Source organism: Leucopleurus acutus (genome assembly GCF_964270905.1).
Source record: "Leucopleurus acutus genome assembly, chromosome: 15".
NCBI classification, from domain to species: Eukaryota; Metazoa; Chordata; class Mammalia; order Artiodactyla; family Delphinidae; genus Leucopleurus; species Leucopleurus acutus.
The window spans coordinates 70,914,716-70,936,568 of NC_139157.1; the positions used below are offsets into that span (position 1 = coordinate 70,914,716).

At 43.2% G+C, this 21,853-nt stretch overlaps 1 protein-coding gene across 1 annotated transcript in view; it reads right to left on the reverse strand.

Annotated features, from left to right (window-relative positions):
* The window catches only part of MRAP2 (melanocortin 2 receptor accessory protein 2), a gene marked incomplete at both ends in the record, with an annotated part of 39,201 nt that overhangs the window by 2,975 nt on the left and 14,373 nt on the right, over nucleotides 1-21,853 (reverse strand). The window contains one exon of the mRNA XM_082855552.1: nucleotides 13,377-13,476. Within this exon, the coding sequence (XP_082711678.1) occupies nucleotides 13,377-13,476 (100 nt within the window). The remainder of the gene's footprint in view (nucleotides 1-13,376; nucleotides 13,477-21,853) is intronic.

The window sequence follows — 21,853 nt, forward strand, 5'->3', positions numbered from 1 at the left end:
AGTTGAAGCCAAGAATTCACCTACTAAATTATGTATTATTTCAATAAAAAAAGAAAAAACTAACCTCCAGATTATCAAGAATCACCTGGATTTCAGGGCTCAGCAATCCTAGAAGCTTTGCAATCCAGGCAGCAGAGGGACTTTTATATCAGATTTATCTCCTGCTGTGATGACCTGGGTGACATCAGATGAGGAATTCCTCTCAGAAGCCTGAGTTTTTCCTTGTAGTGATAAGCCTGATTAACCAGTCTCGTTGCCCACTCCGCAAGGTGATGTGAAGATCAATGATTGACACAGGAGTACGACATTCACTAGGTCATGTATTCAGAATTCAGAGAAAAATCATTTGAGGGAGACTGATGGAATTCTACTTTAAAGCAAATTTAATAGGAATAGGTTTTATCTTTCAGTAAGTGATTTTCTTCCCCTCGTTGTCATTTCACCTAAGTTTAAAAGATGACTCAGCAATCCCACTACTGGGCATATACCCCGAGAAAACCATAATTCAAAAAGAGTCATGTACCAAAATGTGCATTGCAGCTCTATTTACAATAGCCCGGAGATGGAAACAACCTAAGTGTCCATCATCGGATGAATGGATAAAGAAGATGTGGCACATATATACAATGGAATATTACTCAGCCATAAAAAGAGACGAAATTGAGCTATTTGTAATGAGGTGGATAGACCTAGAGTCTGTCATACAGAGTGAAGTAAGTCAGAAAGAGAGAGACAAATACCGTATGCTAACACATATATATGGAATTTACGAAAAAAAATGTCATGAAGAACCTAGGGGCAAGACAGGAATAAAGACACAGACCTACTAGAGAATGGACTTGAGGATATGGGGAGGGGGAAGGGTGAGCTGTGACAAAGTGAGAGAGAGGCATGGACATATCTACACTACCAAACGTAAGGTAGATAGCTAGTGGGAAGCAGCCACATGGCACAGGGAGATCAGCTCAGTGCTTTGTGACCGCCTGGAAGGGTGGGATAGGGAGGGTGGATGGGAGGGAGACGCAAGAGGGAAGAGATATGGGGACATATGTATATGTATAACTGATTCATTTTGTTGTAAAGCAGAAATTAACACACCATTGTAAGGCAATTATACTCCAATAAAGATGTTTAAAAAAAAAAAGACAAGAAAAAAAAATGTTTGAGAACAGCGATGAATGTGCCAGCAACCTGTGGCCTAAGAAGCTAAAATGTCACCTAGGAAAAGAGGGGATTAACATGTTTGGAAAAAGCATGGTTAGGACTGCTGGGGTCACACCATCCCCCAATTCCAGGCTAAGAAGCTCTGAGTACTAGCTTTCCAGCTTGCCCGGAGCATCAGCTGAGTGTGAAGGCCGGCCCAGAAACCCAGCTGTGTACAGCAGCTCTTCTATAACCCAGGCTACATGTTCTCAGGATTAAATTGAGTCCATTGACCACCATCCCTGCCGCTTGCTGAAGAACGAAGGTACAGAAGACCAGGAGTGTTTCTACCCTCCCCAGGGCAGAGCCCAGGTGATAGACACTAAGATGCCTTCCCTGTCTCACCCCCGCTCTTTTCTCTCCCCACGACCTCTGGGTGTGGTGCAATCTGTCTGATTCTCCCTCCCTGAGAACAAGGGAAAAGCCCATCTTTGTTCTCTTAGAGTCTGGTAAACATTAAATACTCAACAGACCACCCTGTTCTTCCTCTTTTGTCTCCCTGACTGATAAATTAAAAAACCTGTGTGTGAAAAATTGTGATCACGAACACGCCTTGCTTCTATTTCGTTACTATTCATCTCATCGTTGGGCAATATTTACGTACTGAAATCCATAGATCTTAAATGTAAACTTCAGTGTGTTTTTATTGATATATACACCCATGTAACCACCCTCCCAGTCAAGACATAGAATATTTCCTTTCTTCTGGAAAGTTTCCTCCCGTTCAATTTCCAGCCCCTTCAGGTAACACTGCTCTGATTTCTATTTCCATTAATTAGGTTTGCCTGTTCTTGAACTTCCAGTCAATTTCCACCTCCCGGAGGCAATCTGTTTTGATTTTTATCACCGCAGATTAGTTTAGCCTGTTCTTGAAATTCATACAAATGGAAGCGTGCAATATATAGTCTTTTGTGCCTGTATTCTTTTGCCCAGCATTATGCTTTTGAGGTTCGTCCATGATGTCGCATGCAGCAGTAGTTTGTCCTTTTTCTTGCTCAGTAATATTCTGTTGTACAAATACACTACAATTTGTTTATTCATTCTTCTGTTAAAGGGCATCTGGGTTGTTTCCAGTTTGGGGCTGTTATGAACATTCTTGAAAAGTCTCTTTGTAGATACACATTTTTATTGTTCTTGAGCAAATACTAAGAGTAGAATTACTGGGTCGTATAGTAGACGTTTCTTAACTTTATAAGAAACTGCGGAGTTTTCCAAAGTGGTTGTACCATCTTACACTCTCTCCACAACGCATGAGAATTACAGCTGTTCCACATCCTTTTCAGCACTGGGTGCTCTCCATCTTTGTAATGTCGGTCATTCTCGTGGGAGTGACGTGACACTCAGTGTGATTTTAATGAGCATTTCTCTGATGTCTAATAATATTGAGCATCTTTTCATGCCCTTATTGGCTATTGGTTTATCTTCTTTTGTGAGGAGCCTGTGTGTGAGAATTTTGCCCGTTTTAAAATTGAGGTTACCTTTTGTTATTGATCTGTAGAAGTTCTGTCATATATTCTGAATACAAGTCTTTTGGTAGATGTATGTGTTGCAAACATTCTCTTGACCTATGACTTGCATTTTCATTTTCTTAAAGATGCCTTTTGACAAGCAGAAGCTTTACATTTCAGTTAACTTCAAATTATTAACTTCTATCTTCTATGTTAGTGCTTTTTATATCCTCTCTAAGAAATAATTGTTGACCCCCAAATCACAAACCCTTTGCTTTCTTCTAGAACCAATACAATAGCCATGAACCACAGATGGCTATTTATTTAAATTTAAATTAAGTAAAATTTAAATTTTGGTTTCTCAGTCATATTACCCACATTTCAAGTGCTCAATGGCCACGTGTGGCCAGTGGCCACCTACTCACGCAGCACAGAGAACAGTTCTGTCATCATAGAAAGTTCTATTGGACAGAGCTGTTCTAGGAGCTTCTACTTTGGGTTTATGGTCTATGTTGAGATAGGGGTCAAGGTTCATTTTTTCCCATATGTTTACCCTGTTGTTCCAGGACTGTTAAAAAAAAAAAAAAAGAAGAGGAAGAACTTTCCTTTCAATTGACCTTATACAAAAATCATTGTATTCTACACACAGGTAATGAAGGATAAGAAAATGAAAAAAAAAATTCCATTCACAACAGCATCAAAAAAAAAAAAATAGAATACTTAGGAATAAATTTAACAAAGGATGTGTAAGACCCGTCCACTGAAAATTTCAATGTTGCAAAGGGAAATTAAGGAAGACCTTAATATATGAAGAGATATACCAGGTTTGTGGATTGGCAGACTTCAGGTTAAAAGCCATATTACCATAGACTTAAACTATTGAAGTGTCCTTCCTTCAAGGGCCAAAATCCCTTCTCCCTTCTGTTTTTGTATGCTAATGTTCACTCTCCAATACCTTCCAATAGTCATTCATTATATTTTGTCCAGATTTTATTTTATTTATTTTTTAATTTATTTTATTTTTGCTTGCACTGGGTCTTCGTTGCTGTGCATGGGCTTTCTCTAGTTGTGGTGAGCAGGGGCTACTCTTCATTGCGGTGTGCGGGCTTCTCATTGCAGTGCATGGGCTTCTCATCACGGTGGCTTCTCTTGTTGCGGAGCACGGGCTCTAGGCACACGGGCTCAGTAGTTGTGGCTTGCGGGCTCTAGAGAGCAGGCTCAGTAGTTGTGGTGCACAGGCTTAGTTGCTCCGTGGCATGTGGGATCTTCCCGGACCAGGGCTCGAACCCATGTCCCCTACACTGGCAGATGGATTCTTAACCACTGTGCCATCAGGGAAGTCCTTTGTCCAGATTTTAAATTGTTATCTGCAAGGTTATACTGAAACATGCCACTCCGCCATTACTGAAACTGGAACCCACCTGCCTAATTCCTCTTGGCCCTTCCTGAATCATCTTAGGTGCCACCTTCTTCCCTGACTCCTCCAGTCTGAGTTGGGATGTTCTCCCAGAGGACTGGGTGCTTCTCTCCATCTGCCTTCTCACTCTGTATTGAGCCCATTTCTTTACTTGTCTAGCACCTTCCTTAAGACGATCAGCTCTTGCGGCAGGTATCGTGTGTTTCCTGTCTATGTCCTCAGTACCCAGCACGGTACTAGGCATAGAGTAGGTGCTCATTAAGTTTTTGTTAAATGAGTGAATGCATCAATCATGAAGAGATCACAAAACTAAAGCAACTCTTGCCTTGGCAGGAGGCCTCTCCTACAGTTGCAGAAATCAATTCAAGGGCGTACCCAGGGTTGGCAATCAATTTGAGGGCATACCCAGGTAAGGCTGAAAAGAAGGGCTGGTGAGCCTTAATAGACAGATGGTCTGTTACTAGAGATCCTGAGTGTGACTCCAGCTCCGGAGATACAAGAGATTCAGCAAACTAGCCACGTCTAGGACTGCCCCGCACCTGTTTCTGGCCAAGGGAAGCACTGTCTCTGACTGTACCCTGCAGTGCTCCCCACATCCCCAAGCTCCGTCCTAGAGTCTTCTATGGCGCCAATGCCTTGCACTGTTGGAGCTCACAGACCACAGAGCTCCTGCAAGGGCATCCTGCACCTTCTATAACTGGCCCACCTTGGAGGCTGCAGGAGACTCAGGTTCCACTGGGGAGACTTCCCACCATTTATTGGTAAGAATGGCTTCAATAAAGCCCAGTGAACTCTCTCCCCGCCCAGTGGCTACCCAGTCTTTAAAGCAGACTAGCCCTCATGAGTCACACCTGAAAATGTTCTTGTACACTTAATGTTGGAATAGCAAAGGATGCTCACTAGTTAGGCAGGGGGGAATTCTGCTGCTGGATGTTGCCTTAATTCAGTTTTCAGGAAACATGTGCCATATTGTTAAGGCTGTCTTTCCAACCTTATAAAACATGTCCTGGTAGATAACCTGGGTGCCATGACAGAGAGAAGAAGGCTAGTTGCGAGTTTCCCATCCTCTGAAACTCAGTTGGCATATGGAAAAGTAATGCTCACTGGCACCTATCAGAGCAGTTAAAACAGCTGAAAATCAACTTGTTTTTCCACAGCCTTGGTTACACCTGTGAAAATTTAAAATTACAAGGGCTAACCTCTTAAATACCACCTTGATTAAAATGCTAATTAAAACCAGAAGCCATAAACTTCAATAACTGGAACACTGAAAGAACGAGAAACTGTGAGATGTTGACTGAGCTAGCAATTAATATCATGTTATAAGTATCATAAAGAAAAGAAAGGATACTGAAGAATATTTGTACTATAGACTGAATGTTTGTGTTCCTCCAAAATTCCCATGTTGAAACCTAATCCTCCAAGTGAGGCCCCAGTGAGATCCCTCTCTCCTTCCTCCATATGAGGACACAGTGAAAAGTCCATCATCTATGAACCAGGAACCAAGTCCTCACCAGACAGTGAACCCGCCAGCACCTCAACCTTGGACTTCTCAGCCTCCAGAACTGTGAGAAATAAATTTCTGTTACTTACAAGCCATCTAGTAAATATCTATGGTATTTATAGGAGCCTGAACATACAAAGACAATTGGAAAATTCAGAATCACCAAGAATTTTAGTGTCTTTCATTATTTTTGTCACATTCCTACCTATTCTATATTTTGTCATCATGAAACTGAGATCTAGCTAGCATGTTTGCAAGAAGTTCTCCCGTGTCATCCTAACTTTTGAAAGATGACAACTGTTTATTTTGATAGAATCTTAAACTCACTTGTTTTCCTTATTTAAGAATCTCTATTCCTCATTTTCAGCTTGTTATAAGAAATGCAATTTGGACTTAACCTACTGATTGTGACATCCCCAAACTCCACCAGCCAGAGTAAAAAGACTGTTCAGACTGTTCTGATTCTTGGTCTTTTCTTCTTCTCACTCTGGGTTGTGTCATGTATTGTCTGAACCTGTGGGATTTTCTGTACCAGAATAGAGATCCTCCATCGTGAGCACCCATCCAGTCCTCTGGCATTTGCAGTGCATGTCATTTGCTTCCATGACACTCCCCTGCTCACAAAACTTTCATTGATTCCCCAAACTCTTCTGCCTGATCTTTCAGACCATCCTCTCCCACATCACATGGCCTTTCCAGTGTCAGCTCCCACCAGTCCCCTCGCCAACCCTACCGTCCGGCCATATGGGACCTGACTGTCCCCCTCTGAGCCTTTGCTTGTGCTGTTCCTCCTACCCCTTCTCTGTCAAAATCAAATACGTCCTTTTCTGTCCAACTCAAATGTCCCTGCCTCCATGGAGACTCTCTGATCTCCCAGCAGGAAGGAATCTGCCCCCCTCTGTGCTCCTTTCGATTTTACTGACCTTGCCTTACAGGATGCAGCCCTTCCTGTCTCATGTCAGAGCTATTTGGTATGCTCTTTTCTCTCCCATATACTGCTGTGCTGTACGCTGTTCATCTTTGCATCTCTCAAAGGGCCTTGCCATCATTCGACGCTCAATCAATGCACCGGATGGCTGTATCTGCAGGTGGTCCAGAGCCCTGATTCCTGTGAAAGGCACAGCCCCCTCCGGTGTTTAGGGATGTGCTCCTTCCTCTGGGACCCTACGAGAAGTTAGGTCAGGAGGGCAGACTTCTCCCACCTTCGCTGGCAGAGGGAAAACACCCGTAAGATTCTGGGTTATTCCCTTAGGAATTTTCCAGATTTATGATGAGTTCTTACAAATGGAGCGCCTGCTGCTGTACTGAGTCTTAGCATGCCTGACTATCCTCAGGTTCGCCCCAGTCATGAAAAGTGGTGGGCAGTCCAGCCTGTGGGAGCCTAGTGTTTCCAGCAGTCACTTTCAGTGGACTTTTAGAGATGCGTAAGCCAAAGACCTACTAAACTCTGTGATGAACCACCAGTGAGAAAATAATAATAACCATTTCACAGGAGCCATAGCCTGTGCTGAGAGCCTTATCTCACGTAACAAGCCCTAACAGGGGCACCAACCAAATCCTTGTGTGTGTGTGAAAGTGCCTTTTGGTTGCTTTCGTTGGTAGTTGCAACTCGCCAGGGAGATGTCAGTCTCTCTGAGGCAAGAAGGATTCCACTACCTTAGGATGACCCTCAGCACACCCACAGCTGTGCACTCAGGATACACCTTGTAACTGATGGGGAATCAAAAGTGACTCCTGAACAGAGGTGTATAACCTGGATCAGATACATAAAGCAGTTGGATTTTTCACCTGTTGATATATGGAGACCTTTCAGAATGGCGGCTCTACCTCAGGAACCACTCTGCACTACATCTGCACTTAGCTGGTTCCTGTGACCTTGGTCATTAGCAAAGACCTTGAGCACAGACATTCTCTTGCTATTAGCTTTTAGGTGCGCTGTACCCCTCCTTTAGTGAGTGTCATATTCAGGAAAATTGCAACTCAAGGTAAAATGTAAGTTCCATTTTTACAAGGTCACCTGTCCTCACCCCTAAACGAAGACCATCCCCACCTGGACAAAGTGCACTTAGCAAAGGCTACAAAAGAGGGTATCTGAGGTGTATGATGTCTGTGGTTTGATAGTTTTTTTTAAAAAAAAAAGTCCAAAATATTCAACATAAAAATGTGGTACAAGCCTTTCCCGTACTCTTTCTCTCTGGCAGATTTATGATAATGGGGTTATAATACTTTAACAAGATGGTAAAGAGAGTAAATAGCTCCTTAACAGAAAAAGCACAGGAAAAATGGTTCTTTTTTCTTCATTGTCTTTAAAGGATCCAGTAAGAGGGTTTTTTTCCCCCACACACAACAGCAGATATTCCATGAGAAAAATAATCCCCGTTAAAGCTGCTTCTTGGACCTAGAAGCCTTTAAGAAAGGCGATGCCAGCTTTATGAGAGTCTTTCGCCCTCTTTGGTCTGCTTTACTAGTGCTCACTCATATCTGGTTCTTCTCTCCTCCTGGAAACACAGATTACCCTGCCCAGCCTGGCGGTCAGGTGGCTGTGGCTGGTTCTGGCCAATGATCTGTGAGAGGAAGGGGTGTGTGCCACTTCCTGGCTGAAAGACAGAAGGGCAGGTGTGAGATCTCTTCATGCCCCCTTCCCTGTCACAGGAACCCGGGAGGCTGAGCCTTGGAGATGCTGCAGCTACAGTGGAGAAGCTTCTGTCCACCCCTTGCTGACCCTCAGAAGATGTGTAGCTTGAACACAATGAAAACCCATGTTGTGTTTTACTGAGATTTGCAGAGCTGTTTGTTATCGTCTCATCGTCTGATTATGACACATCCTCTCCCGAACAGAAGCCAATGAGTAGGCAGTGACTCTAGAATTGAAGTTCTTATGCTAATATGATCCCAAGTTGGAAACTTCAGGGAAGAAGCCTATCTGTCATCCTTGTATCTTACTCCTTTCAAGGGAATGTTTGTGCTCTTCCCACGCATCAGCAATGATGAGCTCCTAGGGAGACGCTCAGCCTGCCCGGGACACCTCCATGGAGGAGGAGATAGAACTGAGTGGTAGATTCAACACTAGTCCATTTCGAGCTTGCAGACCTGATTGGGGATCTTAACCAGAATGTCGGAGTCATATTCCAAAAAGATACTTACTGCCTGATATCCTACTTGAGGAAGCTCTTTGTGACCAACTGCCCAGGGAGCCTGTTATATAAAGCAGTCAGAATTCAGACATCCTTCCGAGCCATCACCAAGATTCTCTGCTTAGTCTCCTTTCTAAAATCATCTTACTCTTTCACTGAGAGACACACCCAAGGTGAAGCTAGGGTAGAAGGAAGCCACACTTTGGCATGTGTAGCTCCAATGTGAATGCGTAGGGCCTGGCTGTCTCGCGGGAGGATGGGTGTCCTCTTCTCCCTCCTGCTCTTTACCTGCACCCCTCAGCTCTCCCCAGGATTCCACCAGCCACGCAGGGGTGGACTGATCTTCGCTGAGAGCTGCCCGCTGTGAGCCCGGCGTGTACCAGCAGCTCCACAGGCATCAGCTCACTTAACCTTTACAGTACTCCTAGGAAGCAGATACTATTTTATTTTTACAAATGAGGAATCTCAAGCAGAGAGAGGTTAAGAATCTAGTAAACTGTTCCAGTACATCTGGAAATGTTTGACTCCAGAGCCCATGCTTGATCCAATATGTGATCAAAGAAAACAAATCTGATTGCTTGCTAATATCTTTGTTGTAATATAAGAAGGAGATTTAAAGTTACTGACATGAGATAATTTAATGTAGTGTTAATAACAGGAGCTTCAGAGTCAAAGAGACTTTAGTTTGAGGCCTGGCTCCGAAGGTTTTGTTTGTTTTGGTTTGGTTTTTTAACCTGTGAATCATCATATGAGTTGTTCAGCCTCATTTTTCTCATCCGTAAAGTGGGAAACTTTATAAGTTGAACACTTATAGGATTTACTTCATCTTTTTGTGAAGCTTGGTGAGATTACACATATAAAATGATCAGCAGACCCTGGCATGTGGCAAATGTTAAAAAAAAAACTGCTTTTATTATTAGTCTCAATGATTTATCATTCTTTCCTCCATGCCTAATTATCACAGGCACACTTAAAATTGATTGTTTTATATTAAAGTTGGCTGAGTGGAAAAAATAATGTCTATTTTAGAAAAAATTCCTGCCAAATAAATGTCAAGTTTACTAAGATCTAAAATCCTTTTTAACTGCTCCATTTAGGGATTTTCCCACATGTCTGTTTCTTTCAGTTTGCTTATGCTATACTACAGCCAAATGCCATGTCTCACACTGCCTCAGACTCAAGAAAGCATTTCAAATGTGGTCCTGAGGGCTGATCCATTATTGTACTAAAAATAAAAAAAGGTTAGACTTTCTCCTTAGCCTCATTAAAAGCATGTGGAGTTACAATGACCCCTGTTTGAGATGACTCAGAATCACCATCAAGAGAGAAACCATGTACTAGAAGGATGAACTGCCTATTGGAAGACTGGAAACTCAAGTCTCAGCTACCCAGGGTCGGTGTGAAATGTTAAGGAAATGTATAAGTCAGCGTTCTCCAGAGAAACAGAACCGACAGGGGTGTGTGTGTGTGTGTGTGTGTGTGTGTGTGTGTGTGTGTGTGTGTGTGTGTGTGTGTGTGTGTGTGTGTGTGTGTGTGTGTGTGTGTGTGTGTGTGTGTGTGTTTCTATATCTATCTATCCATCCATCCATGTGTGTGTGTGTGTGTGTGTGTGTGTGTGTGTGTGTGTGTGTGTGTGTGTGTGTGTGTGTGTGTGTGTGTGTGTGTGTGTGTGTGTTCTATATCTATCTATCCATCCATCCATCCATTCATCCGTCCATCTGGGGTAGGGGAGGGGGACAGATTTATTTTAAGGAATTGGGTCATGTGATGGTGGAGGCTGGCAAGTTCACAATCTGTAGGGTAGGCTGGCAGCCTGGAGACCCAGGGAAGAGTTTGAAGGCAGGCCTCTGCCAGAATTCCTTTTTGCTCAAGGGAGGTCCATCTGTTTCTAGGAGCGCCGTCCCGTGATTGGATGAGGCCCACCCACATTATGGATGATCAGTTTTATTCAGAAATGGTATCTTATCTAAAAAAAAACACCTTCACAGAAACATCTAGAATAACGTTTGATTAAATATCTGGGTGCCGTGGCCTAGACAAATTGACAAATACAATTAATCATTACAGGAAGCCATGTTCCCTTTTGGGCTAGGGTGTTCCCATCTGTAAACTCACCTGCATCCTACATCAAACAAATAGATCTCAATAACCCTGCAAAAATCCATCTGTCCCTCCGAGGAGAAGGAAGATAAAGGGGGTTATTATTCCCTGGCCACTCTACAAGATGTGCCCTAATCTGAGTTTGTCCTTGGCTTCTCTTACTACTGCTGTAATCCACACCATATTTTTAAAGTGAGGTAAAGGCATGTTCAGATGTTTATGAGAACAGGAGACAGAAAAGGGAAAGTTCATATTATTTTAGTGGCTTCTTAGTGACTATTATAGAGATTCTCAACCATGCATCTCCATATGCTTCAATGAAATGATCTTTTCTTTTCATTTAACATGTGTTTAAATTTTTTTCCAGACCTCAGTGTCTGAAAATAGGTGCGTGATGGGCTGAACTCTTCTCTCTACCTACAACTAGTTGCTATAGTTCAAGTGCAGGCTGAAGACTGAACAGCAGATGCCGCAGACTGTGTGATGAGACACAACAATGAGAACGCCGCTGCCAGGCTGTGAGGATGAAGGGAGATGCCGATGGAACTGTGAGGATTTGTGCTCAGCTTCTTCCACTTACTCGCTCAGGTCGCTCTCTACCCGTCCCCATCTTGCTCTGTGCCCCAGGAAACTGACCTTTGATGGAGGCTCTGGCCACCGGTTGTGGTGTGGGCTTCACCAGTGGGGAGCAAAGGTAAGAAAGGGGTAGGAGAGGGGAAGAAAGGTCTGGATATTTATTGGAGGCTCCCTCCCTGAGAGGTCACACTAGACTAGCTGTGACTCTTGACCATTGTTCCTCTCAGCCAGCCTCTCTGCAGGACTCCTGGTTGCCAGTCATGACCCCCTTCAGATCTAGTGCATCTACTCCTCAGTGTTCTGAGCCCTGGCATCCTGCACTATCCTGGGGGCCACCCTCTTCCTGGGCTACAACTTGTGACTAGTCCCTTTATTAAAAGCTCTTCTATATATCCAGGCAAAACTCTAATTCAAAAAGATACATGCACCCCTATGTTCATAGCAGCACCATTCACAATAGCCAAGACATGGAAGCAACCTAAATGTCCATTGACAGAGGAATGGATTAAGAAGATGTGGTACATATATACAATGGAATATTACTCAGCCATAAAAAAGAATGAAATAATGCCATCTGCAACAACATGGATGGACCTAAAGATTATCATACTAAGTGAAGTAAGTCAGAAAGAGAAAGACAAATACCATATGATATCGCTTATATGTGGAATCTCAAATATGGCACAAATAAACTTATCTACAGAACAGAAACTGACTCACAGACAGAGATCTGACATGTGGTTGCCAAGAGTCAGGGAGGGATGGGCTGAGAGTTTGGAGTTAGTAGATGCAAACTATTACATATAGACTGGATAAACAACAAGGTCCTATTGTATAGCACAGGGAACTATATTCAATATCCTGGGATAAACCATTATGGAAAAGAATATTAAAAAAATGGATATAGGGCTTCCCTGGTGGCGCAGTGGTTGAGAGTCCACCTGCCGATGCAGGGGACACGGGTTCATGCCCCGGTCCGGGAAGACCCCACATGCCGCGGAGCGGTTAGGCCCATAAGCCATGGCCGCTGAGCCAGCACGTCCGGAGCCTGTGCTCCGCAACGAGAGAGGCCATGACAGTGAGAGGCCCACATAACGCAAAAAAAAAAAAAAGGATATATGTGTATAGCTGAGTCACTTTGCTGTACAGCAGAAATTAACACAACATTGTAAATCAACTATACTTCAATAAAAAATAAATTTAAAAAAAGCTCTTCTAATTATCTAATTTGAGTGTGCTATGTGTTGCCTGCTGGGACTGACTGATAAGGTATCCAACATAAGTTATTATTTTTCCCTTTTTTGGAAGAGTTTGGATAAAAGAAAATCCTCTAAAACAGTTCTGAGTGTTTTGCAAACCATAACTGACCAAATACATTGTGACAGTACTCAGCGTTCTTCAAGCATCCATGTAATCATTTCCTCCATAAATTCAAAGCCCAACATGGATGTTCTTTACCACGCCATGAAAATTATAGAATCCTTAATGTTTCCGTTTTATTTCGTTTCAAGGAAACTTAATGCTGAATTCAGTGACTATTGTTAATAATTAATTCAGTCATGTATCCAGTAACAACTATTTCTCTGCTCCTCAAAACGTTTTCTAAGCTAGTTTTCATCCTATTTTTGCTATTGTCTTTTTTCACTGTTTTCAGTCTGGTGAGTCATCTAAATTCTTTTGGGAATAAGGAGAAAATACATCCCAATTCATAATACTTTCAAAATAAAAATCGAGGCTGGATCAGCAGTTAGACTACTGGAAAGGACCAAGAAACCCAGGTGCACAAGGGTTCACTTGAAAATGAGCCCCAGAGGCAAGAGGCAAAGTACCAGGAGGAAGGCAGGTCCCACACAACAGGCACTGGGTCCAGACAGCACATCCATAACCAGGGCCATCTTTCCACCCACTGGAAGCAACCCCAGCCCCGGATCCCATTTCTGTTTTTTCTGGTCCCTGTGGAGCTTAATGGACATTTAGGAACAGCCCAAACTTACTCTTGGTGTGGGGCTCCTGTCTTGGTCAGCAGAGTCAGCACGAAAAACATGAACATCACAAAGACCGCGAGACCAATCCAAAATCCAATCACAATGGAATCTACAAGACAGTTAATACTGGGATTAGTATTTCATAGCAGCATAAAACTTAAATAATTGAGGAACCTGTGCTTTTTGATACATGAAATGAGAAAAGATGTCAACAATCTTCTGAGACAATCTTGACCCATCAGTCAGAGATGCAGGGATGAGGGAAGAGTCTGCCTCCGGATTTCTGTCTCAGGTACTACTAAGAGATGTCAGCCCTCCAGACTCTTGGTTTCCACATCCCAGTGTGGCGGAATCTAGGACAGAAAATGGGCTGTCTAGGTCCTCAAGATTCCACTGAAGTGTTTTGAGTTAGAAAATCCAATTTTTAGCAGAAACTGCAATATGAAGTTTAAAATGACTTCTGATTCAAACCAACCCAATTTTGTATTTTCACACATGCTCCTGCTGGCATAACTCAGCTCTTCATTACATCTTGCAGAGAACATACAAATGACCTCCTGAGTGCTCTTCCTAACTTTGGCCTTTCCCTGTGCCTCATCTCTGTACAAATCTGCTTTATCAGAGCTCTGATAATATTGCTCTTTTAGGAAAAACCCTTCAACAAAAATAGACCTGACCTTTTTCAGATTAGAAGACATTCCATATACAAAGAACTTGTACAACGTCTGGCATCTGAGAAAAAGGTAACACACATTTGCAGGCTATTATTGTTAAAATGATCATTTTCTCCCAGTTTACCCCTACTTTAAAACTCATGTTTCCAAGTGGACTAGGGGACACTGTGTCCCTGTACTTATCTGAACTCTTAGGCACAGCTTCCTAATACCCACACCTTTTCAGGGTGGGTACCTGCACCAGCCGGAACAGCTGTCCCCAGGCTGGAGCTAATGGAAGGCTATCTATCCTTCAAAGCCCATGCCTTACACCGCCTCCTTCACAAAGCCTAACCTCCCCAACAGATGTGCTTGCTCCCTCCTGTGGGCCCCACGACATTTTTGTCTGTGCTTCTCTACATGGGTCTCTCCTTGACCCTATCATGGGTAATAGTCACTAGCGTATGTCTCTCGGATGGGGATGAGACCAGGCTGTCCACCAGAACCTGGTACCTTCCTAATAGGGTCTTAGGTCTGGGAGAGGCGACAGAGTTGAAGTATTTTACATTTTCTGATCTATTCTAAGAAGTTTGCCTATGTGGCAATACAATGAGGATACTTAGCAATTGGAAAAAAAAGAGGTAAACAGAACTTACGCACTAAATGTGTTTAAAATACAAAGCATTATTCTAACTCAATTATAAGTGTATAGCACTCTAACATGAAGAAATCAGATTAGTAATTTACTTCACATAATTCATACTTTCATTCTACATATACTACAGCCTAGAGGTTAACAACTTTTATTCAACAACATTTACTCAGCACTCTGGATGCAAAGCTAATTTATCTTTCCCGGGGTTAAGAGTGCCAAAGAAACAGGAATTGTAGATTTTGCCTTACGATCTAATGGAAATGAGGCCTAAACAAGACATAAGGACAAGTACCAAAATAAACACATGTGCACAAGTGCAGCATGTAACAATAGCATCTCAGTTATGGGGGCACAGACTGAAAAGCATCATTGTGCAGATAAACAACCGCTCAATACCCTACACTTCGTCAACTGCCTGCACAGCAAAAGGAAATTCTACAGTGACCCACCAGAATCATAAAATCCTCAGCTGAGAATTTAATCTAGTCGTGTTGATCCATTTTCAAATCTCTTTCCTAGGAAGGGATATGAGGACAGCTTTCACACCGCCAATGGTGGCTGGATCGCTATGAGTCCTCCAGTCCCCTATCCCAGAGTGGGCAGGGATGGAGAAGGCTGCCTTTGACCCAGCCCAGTCCCTTGCCCCCGTCCTTCTAGTGACCCAGGGAGCGGATCACAAAGCAACAATAACGTGGGACCTGGGAGGGTCTCAGCCCTCAGCAAAGTCATGAGGGAACAGAGTGGGAATGAAGAGAGCTTTGGTTAGAATTTGAAAATCCCCATGATCCAATGGCATTTTCAGATATTTTCTTGATAATGTGGTATCCACGTTTCTCATCACAATATGCTTTAAGCAGCTTTGCTTATTCACATTCTTCTCCAAAGGAAATTCTGCTTCCTCAGATTATTTCCATTAATTCTCCTCTACCTCATCCTCTGTCACATGGCCCAATCCCAGGGCACTTTCTCACCCTGAGCCCCTTTCAGAGAATATCAGAGATCTCCATCTCATCTCAGGAATAACCAAACCCTCTTGAAGTTTTATTTATATGCCAAGTTTCACAGACGTGAGCATTGCAGTAAAAGGAGGAATGCAGAGCCTCTGGTCTTCCCCAAAGCACCCTTTCTTGGAAGGAAGTCAGAACAGAGGTTTACATAGAGTGAGCGAGGCTCCAAGGAGCCCGGTTCATTAAGGAAGCCAAGAAAGCCTTCCACAGGGGGTTCTAATAGAGCCGAACAGCTACTCCTGTCCTGCCTAGAGACTGAGCTACTTGGAGACCATTATAGTAAGAGGGTAGAGCAAATTGCCCAGAGGAATCCCAAATAGGATGTGTCATAATAAAATGACTTTCCCTTAGCCTGAGCTCTAATGAATGGAATGAAACGGAGCTGAAAGCTGACAGCTGCACGGTTTTCACTGGTATGATCTGTTTCTCCATGTTTTCCACTATAGGGGAGGACGAGAGCAACTATCCCATCCTGTTTCCCCTCCCCTCCACCCCTCACACCAGGCAGAATGGCCATCATCAAAAAGTCTACAAACAAGACATACTGGAGAGGATGTGGAGAAAAGGGAACTCTCCTACACTGTTGGTGGGAATGTAAATTAGTGCAGCCACTATGGAGAACAGTATGGAGGTTCCTTAAAAAACCAAAAATAGAATCACCATACGATCCACTAATCCCACTCCTGGGCATATATCCAGAGAAAACCACGGTTCGAAAGGATACATGCACCCCAATGTTCATTGCATTGCTTTTTACGATAGCCAAGACGTGGAAGCAACCTAAATGTCCTTCGACAGAGGAATGGATAAAGATGTGGTATATATATATAATGGAATACTACTCAGCCATAAAAAAAGAATGAAATAATGCCATTTGCAGCACCATGGATGGACCTAGAGATGATCATATTAAGTGAAGTAAGTCAGAGAAAAACAAATATAATATGATATCACTTACATGCATAATCTAAAATAATGATACAAATGAACTTATTTACAAAACAGAAACAGACTCACAGACTTAGAAAACAAACTTATGGTTACCAAAGGGGAAGGGTGGGGGGGGAGGGATAAATTGGGAGTTTGGGATTGACATATACGCACGACTATATTTAAAATAGACAACCAACAAGGACCTACTGTATAGCACAGGGAACTCTGCTCAATATCTTGTAATAACCTAAATGGGAAAAGATTTTGAAGAAGAATAGATATATGTATAACTGAATCACTTTGCTCTACACCTGAAACTAACACAACATTGTAAATCAACTATACTCCAATATCAAATACATTTCTTATTTTATCTATTTATTTAATTTTTGGCTACACCAGGCAGCGTGTGGGATGTTAGCTCCCCAACCAGGGATTGAACCCACGCCCCCTGCATTGGAAGGTGGAGCCTTAACCACTGGACTGTCAGGAAAGTCCCTAAAATAAAATTTAAAACAGAAAAAAAGAATAAATTGTGACCTTTCCATCTCGTGGTTGTATGAAAAATGAGGGTTAATGCTTAAAGAGAGGGTTCAGGACACCAGAGCCAGCACTGTCTTCACACCACTTCTGGTTCCTACGGTGTTAGGGTCAGTTCTGTGGTATGAATTCCTGGCAAGGAGCCAACAGTGGGGTTCTAGTATTTGTCTCTACTGTGCTCCCCATCACACGTCTTACTCTAAGCCTTCGTTAGCTCTAGCTGTTTCCTATCTTGATGAGTCAGCAGGAAGCTGACTCATCCACGCATGTATCTGGCATTATCTGCAAATGGGCACATGACAAAAGTACAGACTGTGGCCACCACTGATGGCTCAGAATCAGAGGATGCTCCTTTAGTCTCACCTCAACACAGCTGCCAGAGTGGTCCTGCTAAAGTGGAAACTCATTGACTCATAGGCTTTTGCTTCTGCTTATCTAAATGTCTCGCCTAGCCAAGCCCTTCATAAATGCCCCATTTCTCTTCCTCCCTAAATTTATAACACAATTCTTGAGAGATCTGCCTGTACATACTGTCTCCAGTTCCTCTCCTCTCATTTTTTATCGAACCAATTCTAGCAGTGTTTACTCCTAACACTCTACTGAAACTGCTTTTAAGGTCATTGCCATTAATTTCTACACTGTAAATCCAAGAGTCAAGTCTCAGCCCTCGACTCACTTGACCATAATAGCAGCATGTGACACATTCCACGGTCTCGTCTTTGAAACCCCTTCTTCACTTGGCTTCCAGGAAACCACAATCACACAATTTTCTTCTTACCTTTCTATAAATTCAATTCAAACTCCTTTGCTGCTTTCTTCTGAACATCCTCCAATTTCTCAATGCTAGGGTGTCCCAGGGCTCAATTCTGGGACCTCTTTAGTTTTCTAATCAGTACTCATTCAACCAGCCTCTTGGGTTTAAAAATGCTGATGACTCTCAAATTTATACCTTCACTCTACACCTACCTCTCCCCTCGTGTCCTCTTGGAGGTCTGATGGGTCTCAGTGGAACAAGTCCAAAAATGAGCTCCTGGGGGTGCTGTTTCTCCCAGTCTTCCCCATCTCAGTCAATGGCAATTCCTACTGCCAGTTACTCAGATCACAAGTTTCAAATCATCCTTGGCCCTTCTCCTTCTCTTGCACCCTAATGCCAATCCACGGACAAATCCTGTCAGATCTATCTTCAAAAAGATCCAGAGTATATGTACTTCTTACCACTCCACTGCCCCCGCCATGGTCCAAGTCACCTCAGCAGCTGCCTGGATTTTGGCAATAGCCCCCTGCCTGGCCTCTGCTTCCAATCTCATCCCCTTCCTTCCCCAGCTGCAGAGTGATCTTACTGAAACCCAAGCTAGGTACCACGCTTCTGCTCCAAACCCTCAAATGACTTCTCAGAGAAAATGTCCTAAGTCATAAGTCCTTAGCTTGACCTCTAAGGCCCCTGTGCCCTCTTCCCCATCACCTGACTTTGTCTCCTGATGTTCTGCCTCTTATTCACCCCTCTGGCACCAGGCTGACCTCCTCATTGTTCCTTGTGTGTTCCATTTTGCTCTTGCCATGGAGCACTTTCTGGAATGCTCTTCCCAAAGTATCTTATAGCTCAATCTCTCACTTCCTTTAGGTCTTTTATCATTTTTCTCCTTCTCAGGAAGGCCTTCCATGGCCATTCTAGCTATACTTTCACCTCGACTCTCCACATCTCCTTTCCCTACTCTATCTTTTATCACCATCTGGCATAGTTCATCTATTTAACTTACTTATTATCTCTCTCCCAGTAAAATGCAAGATCCATATGAGAAAGTGTTTTGTCTTTTCTGTTCACTGTTGTATCTCCAGTGCTTACAATAGTGCTGCACATAACAGGTACTCAACAAATACATGCAGAATGAATGAATGTCCATTCTGCTGGTACCCAGTGTATGTCAGATATATGTCCACTTCTGATAGATATAAGGTTTAATACCAGATCCAAAACTGAAGGCAAAAGGAGAATGTACAATGACCATCAGAGGTTGTTTCTCAGATGAAAGACCCTTTGGAGGTAGGAATCTTAATTTCAGCAGGCAGGAGAACTCAGTCTAACTAGAGATGTAGCTATTGCTATAAAGATCCATTACAGGTCAAATAAATGAAGGTAATTGCTATGGTCATTCCTATCTTCATAAGTGCTTCCCATTGAAATGACTCGCTTTTATTCTTTTGAAACTGCACCTAACTGGCTTTGAATTTTGCTCAGCCAAACAAGGAGACGCACTTGAAGGCCAGAATTACAGCATTTTAAAGTGGAAGAGACTATACCAAAGTACACAGTACAATAGTTCACTTACTTTCCTGTATGTCTTGGGGTTTGTTCCTGAAGCTAAGGGCCTCTACTTTAATCAGATCTCTTAATCAAAACAGCAAGGACCCACCCAGGAATTTTTGGGTTTTCCTAATGGGAATGTTAAAAACAAAAGCACTCCTTATTAATGATATAGTGAGTAAAGGAAGTATGTAGTGTATCATACTTCTCCCTACATTTTGTAGGAATTTTTTTCCAGCTATAATGATTTCTAAATGCAATATGCCCCAAAGAGATTTTCAACTGTTTCTGGAAATGCACCAACCAAAACTACAGCAGCAGGCTGTTTTCTCTGCCCCTTAAACTAAGAAAAAGAGACAGGCGCAAAATGACACAAAGATAAAATCTGTGTCACCAAGCTGTAAAAGCTTATATTACAGGGAAATATATGGCAATTTGCCCAGTCATTTTGATTTCCGCTAAAATTCTTAACAGCAAGTATCCTTACCTACAGATTTTCCCAGAAAATAACAGATTAAAGAATCAAAGTAAGTTAAAGGGGGTGATTTCACACCCTGACGGCAACAGCCCTCCATCAGAAAATTGATGACAGCACATCCTAATGGATTCCATGTACTTTTTTTTTTTTTTTCACTTCCACAAAGAACTACTGAGAAGACATCAATACAGGAATGAGCAAAAGCATTTAATTATTACTATTCACTTCAGGGGTAAATGATATGTGGTTTAGTTAATGATTTTTAAGGAACAAAAATAGAAAGCTCTTGATCCAGGAAATTAGTAACTCCGAAGCCCTTTACAGTCCCATCGCTGGAGACCAGAGGGCAGGAACCAGCCAGGGTATCACTGCTCCTGTCCCTCTAATTGCCCAGCCAGATGGTCTGCCGCAGCCATCAGCAATCAGTAGCATCCAGGCCCCAGGACCTATACATGAAGCCCCGGCTCTTGTGGTCCTTCCTGCAATGAGGGAGTGGGAACAAAGGCTAAGCACTTTATTAGCTGGAATGGGGAGTTGACCACGATGGGGACTCAGGAGGCTCCTGAGCTCCCCTCCTCCCACAGACACATGGAATATACAGCTACATATGGAGCAATTCCCTCTGAAAGAGATCCAGAAACTATCTGAGCAACTCCTACACATCTGACAAATGATTTCCTACTCACATCCAAATGAGTAGGAAAGGCTGAGACACACTCTTGCCATTAACCCCACCCCCAGCACAGCAACATAGCCATCTGAGGTAACCCCCAACTCCCACATTCTCCCTGAGGAAGGGTTTAGACCACACATCTAGAGCCCCACTGGAGGCAGTTCAAGATGGTGGTGTAGGAAGATCCTGAATTCACCTCCTCCCACGGACACAACAAATCTACAACTACATAGGGAATACTTCCTTCTGAAAAAGACCTGAAAACTGGACAAACAGAGCCTCCACAACAAAGGATAAAAAGACAGCATTGAGACAGTTAGGAGATGCAGAAACACAGTCTCACCAAAAAAAGAAATCTTCACCCTGCAGTGACCCACAATTGGGAGGGATCTCAAAAATACAGAACTTTTCTCTAAGGAGTGAGGTGGTCTGTGCTCTATAGCAAGCACCCCAAATCTTAGATCCTGCATAGGAGAGACAAGCCCCCAAAATGCCTGGCTTTGAAAACCAATGAGGATCACGTCCAGGAAAAACATAGATCTGTAGGGAATGGAGAACCTGCTTTTTAAAGGGCTCACAGACTCCCTTGCCCCAGAATCCAGCACAAAAACACCCGTTTGAAAAGCACCTGGACTATTCATGAAGGAGACCCATTAACTAATCTTCAAGAATCTGCTGGAAAGGCAGCAACCTGCTGGGACTCTTTCTGGTGATGGACACACTGGCAGATGCCATTCTTGTGATTTCATTCTACCTTGCTAATGCCAGCACTGGTGGGTGCCATTTTGGAAGTCTCCCTCTAACCTGCTAGTGCCAGTAGGTGTGCCTCAATGAGAGCTCCACCCACCCCTGTGCTACAGCTGCATGCCACAGCTGGGTTGGGCAAGACCCCTGCCCACCCCTGCACTGCAGCAGGCTGGCACATGCAGCCCATACAGGGGATGCCCCTTGAGTGCCCAGCTCTAGTGACCAGGGCATCTGGGGCCCACAGGATTTCCTACACAAGGCCACTCCTTCAAGACTGGAGGAGGCAGCTTTTTGGCCCAATACACAGAAACAAACACAGAGAGTTACTCAAAATGAGGAGACAGAGGAATATGTCCCAAATGAAAGAACAAGACAAAACCTCAGAAAAAGACCTTAATGAAATGGAGATAAGCAATCTACCTGATAAAAAGTTCAAAGTAATGGTCATAAAGATGCTCACTGAACTTGGGAGAAGAATGGAACAACACAGTAAGAGCT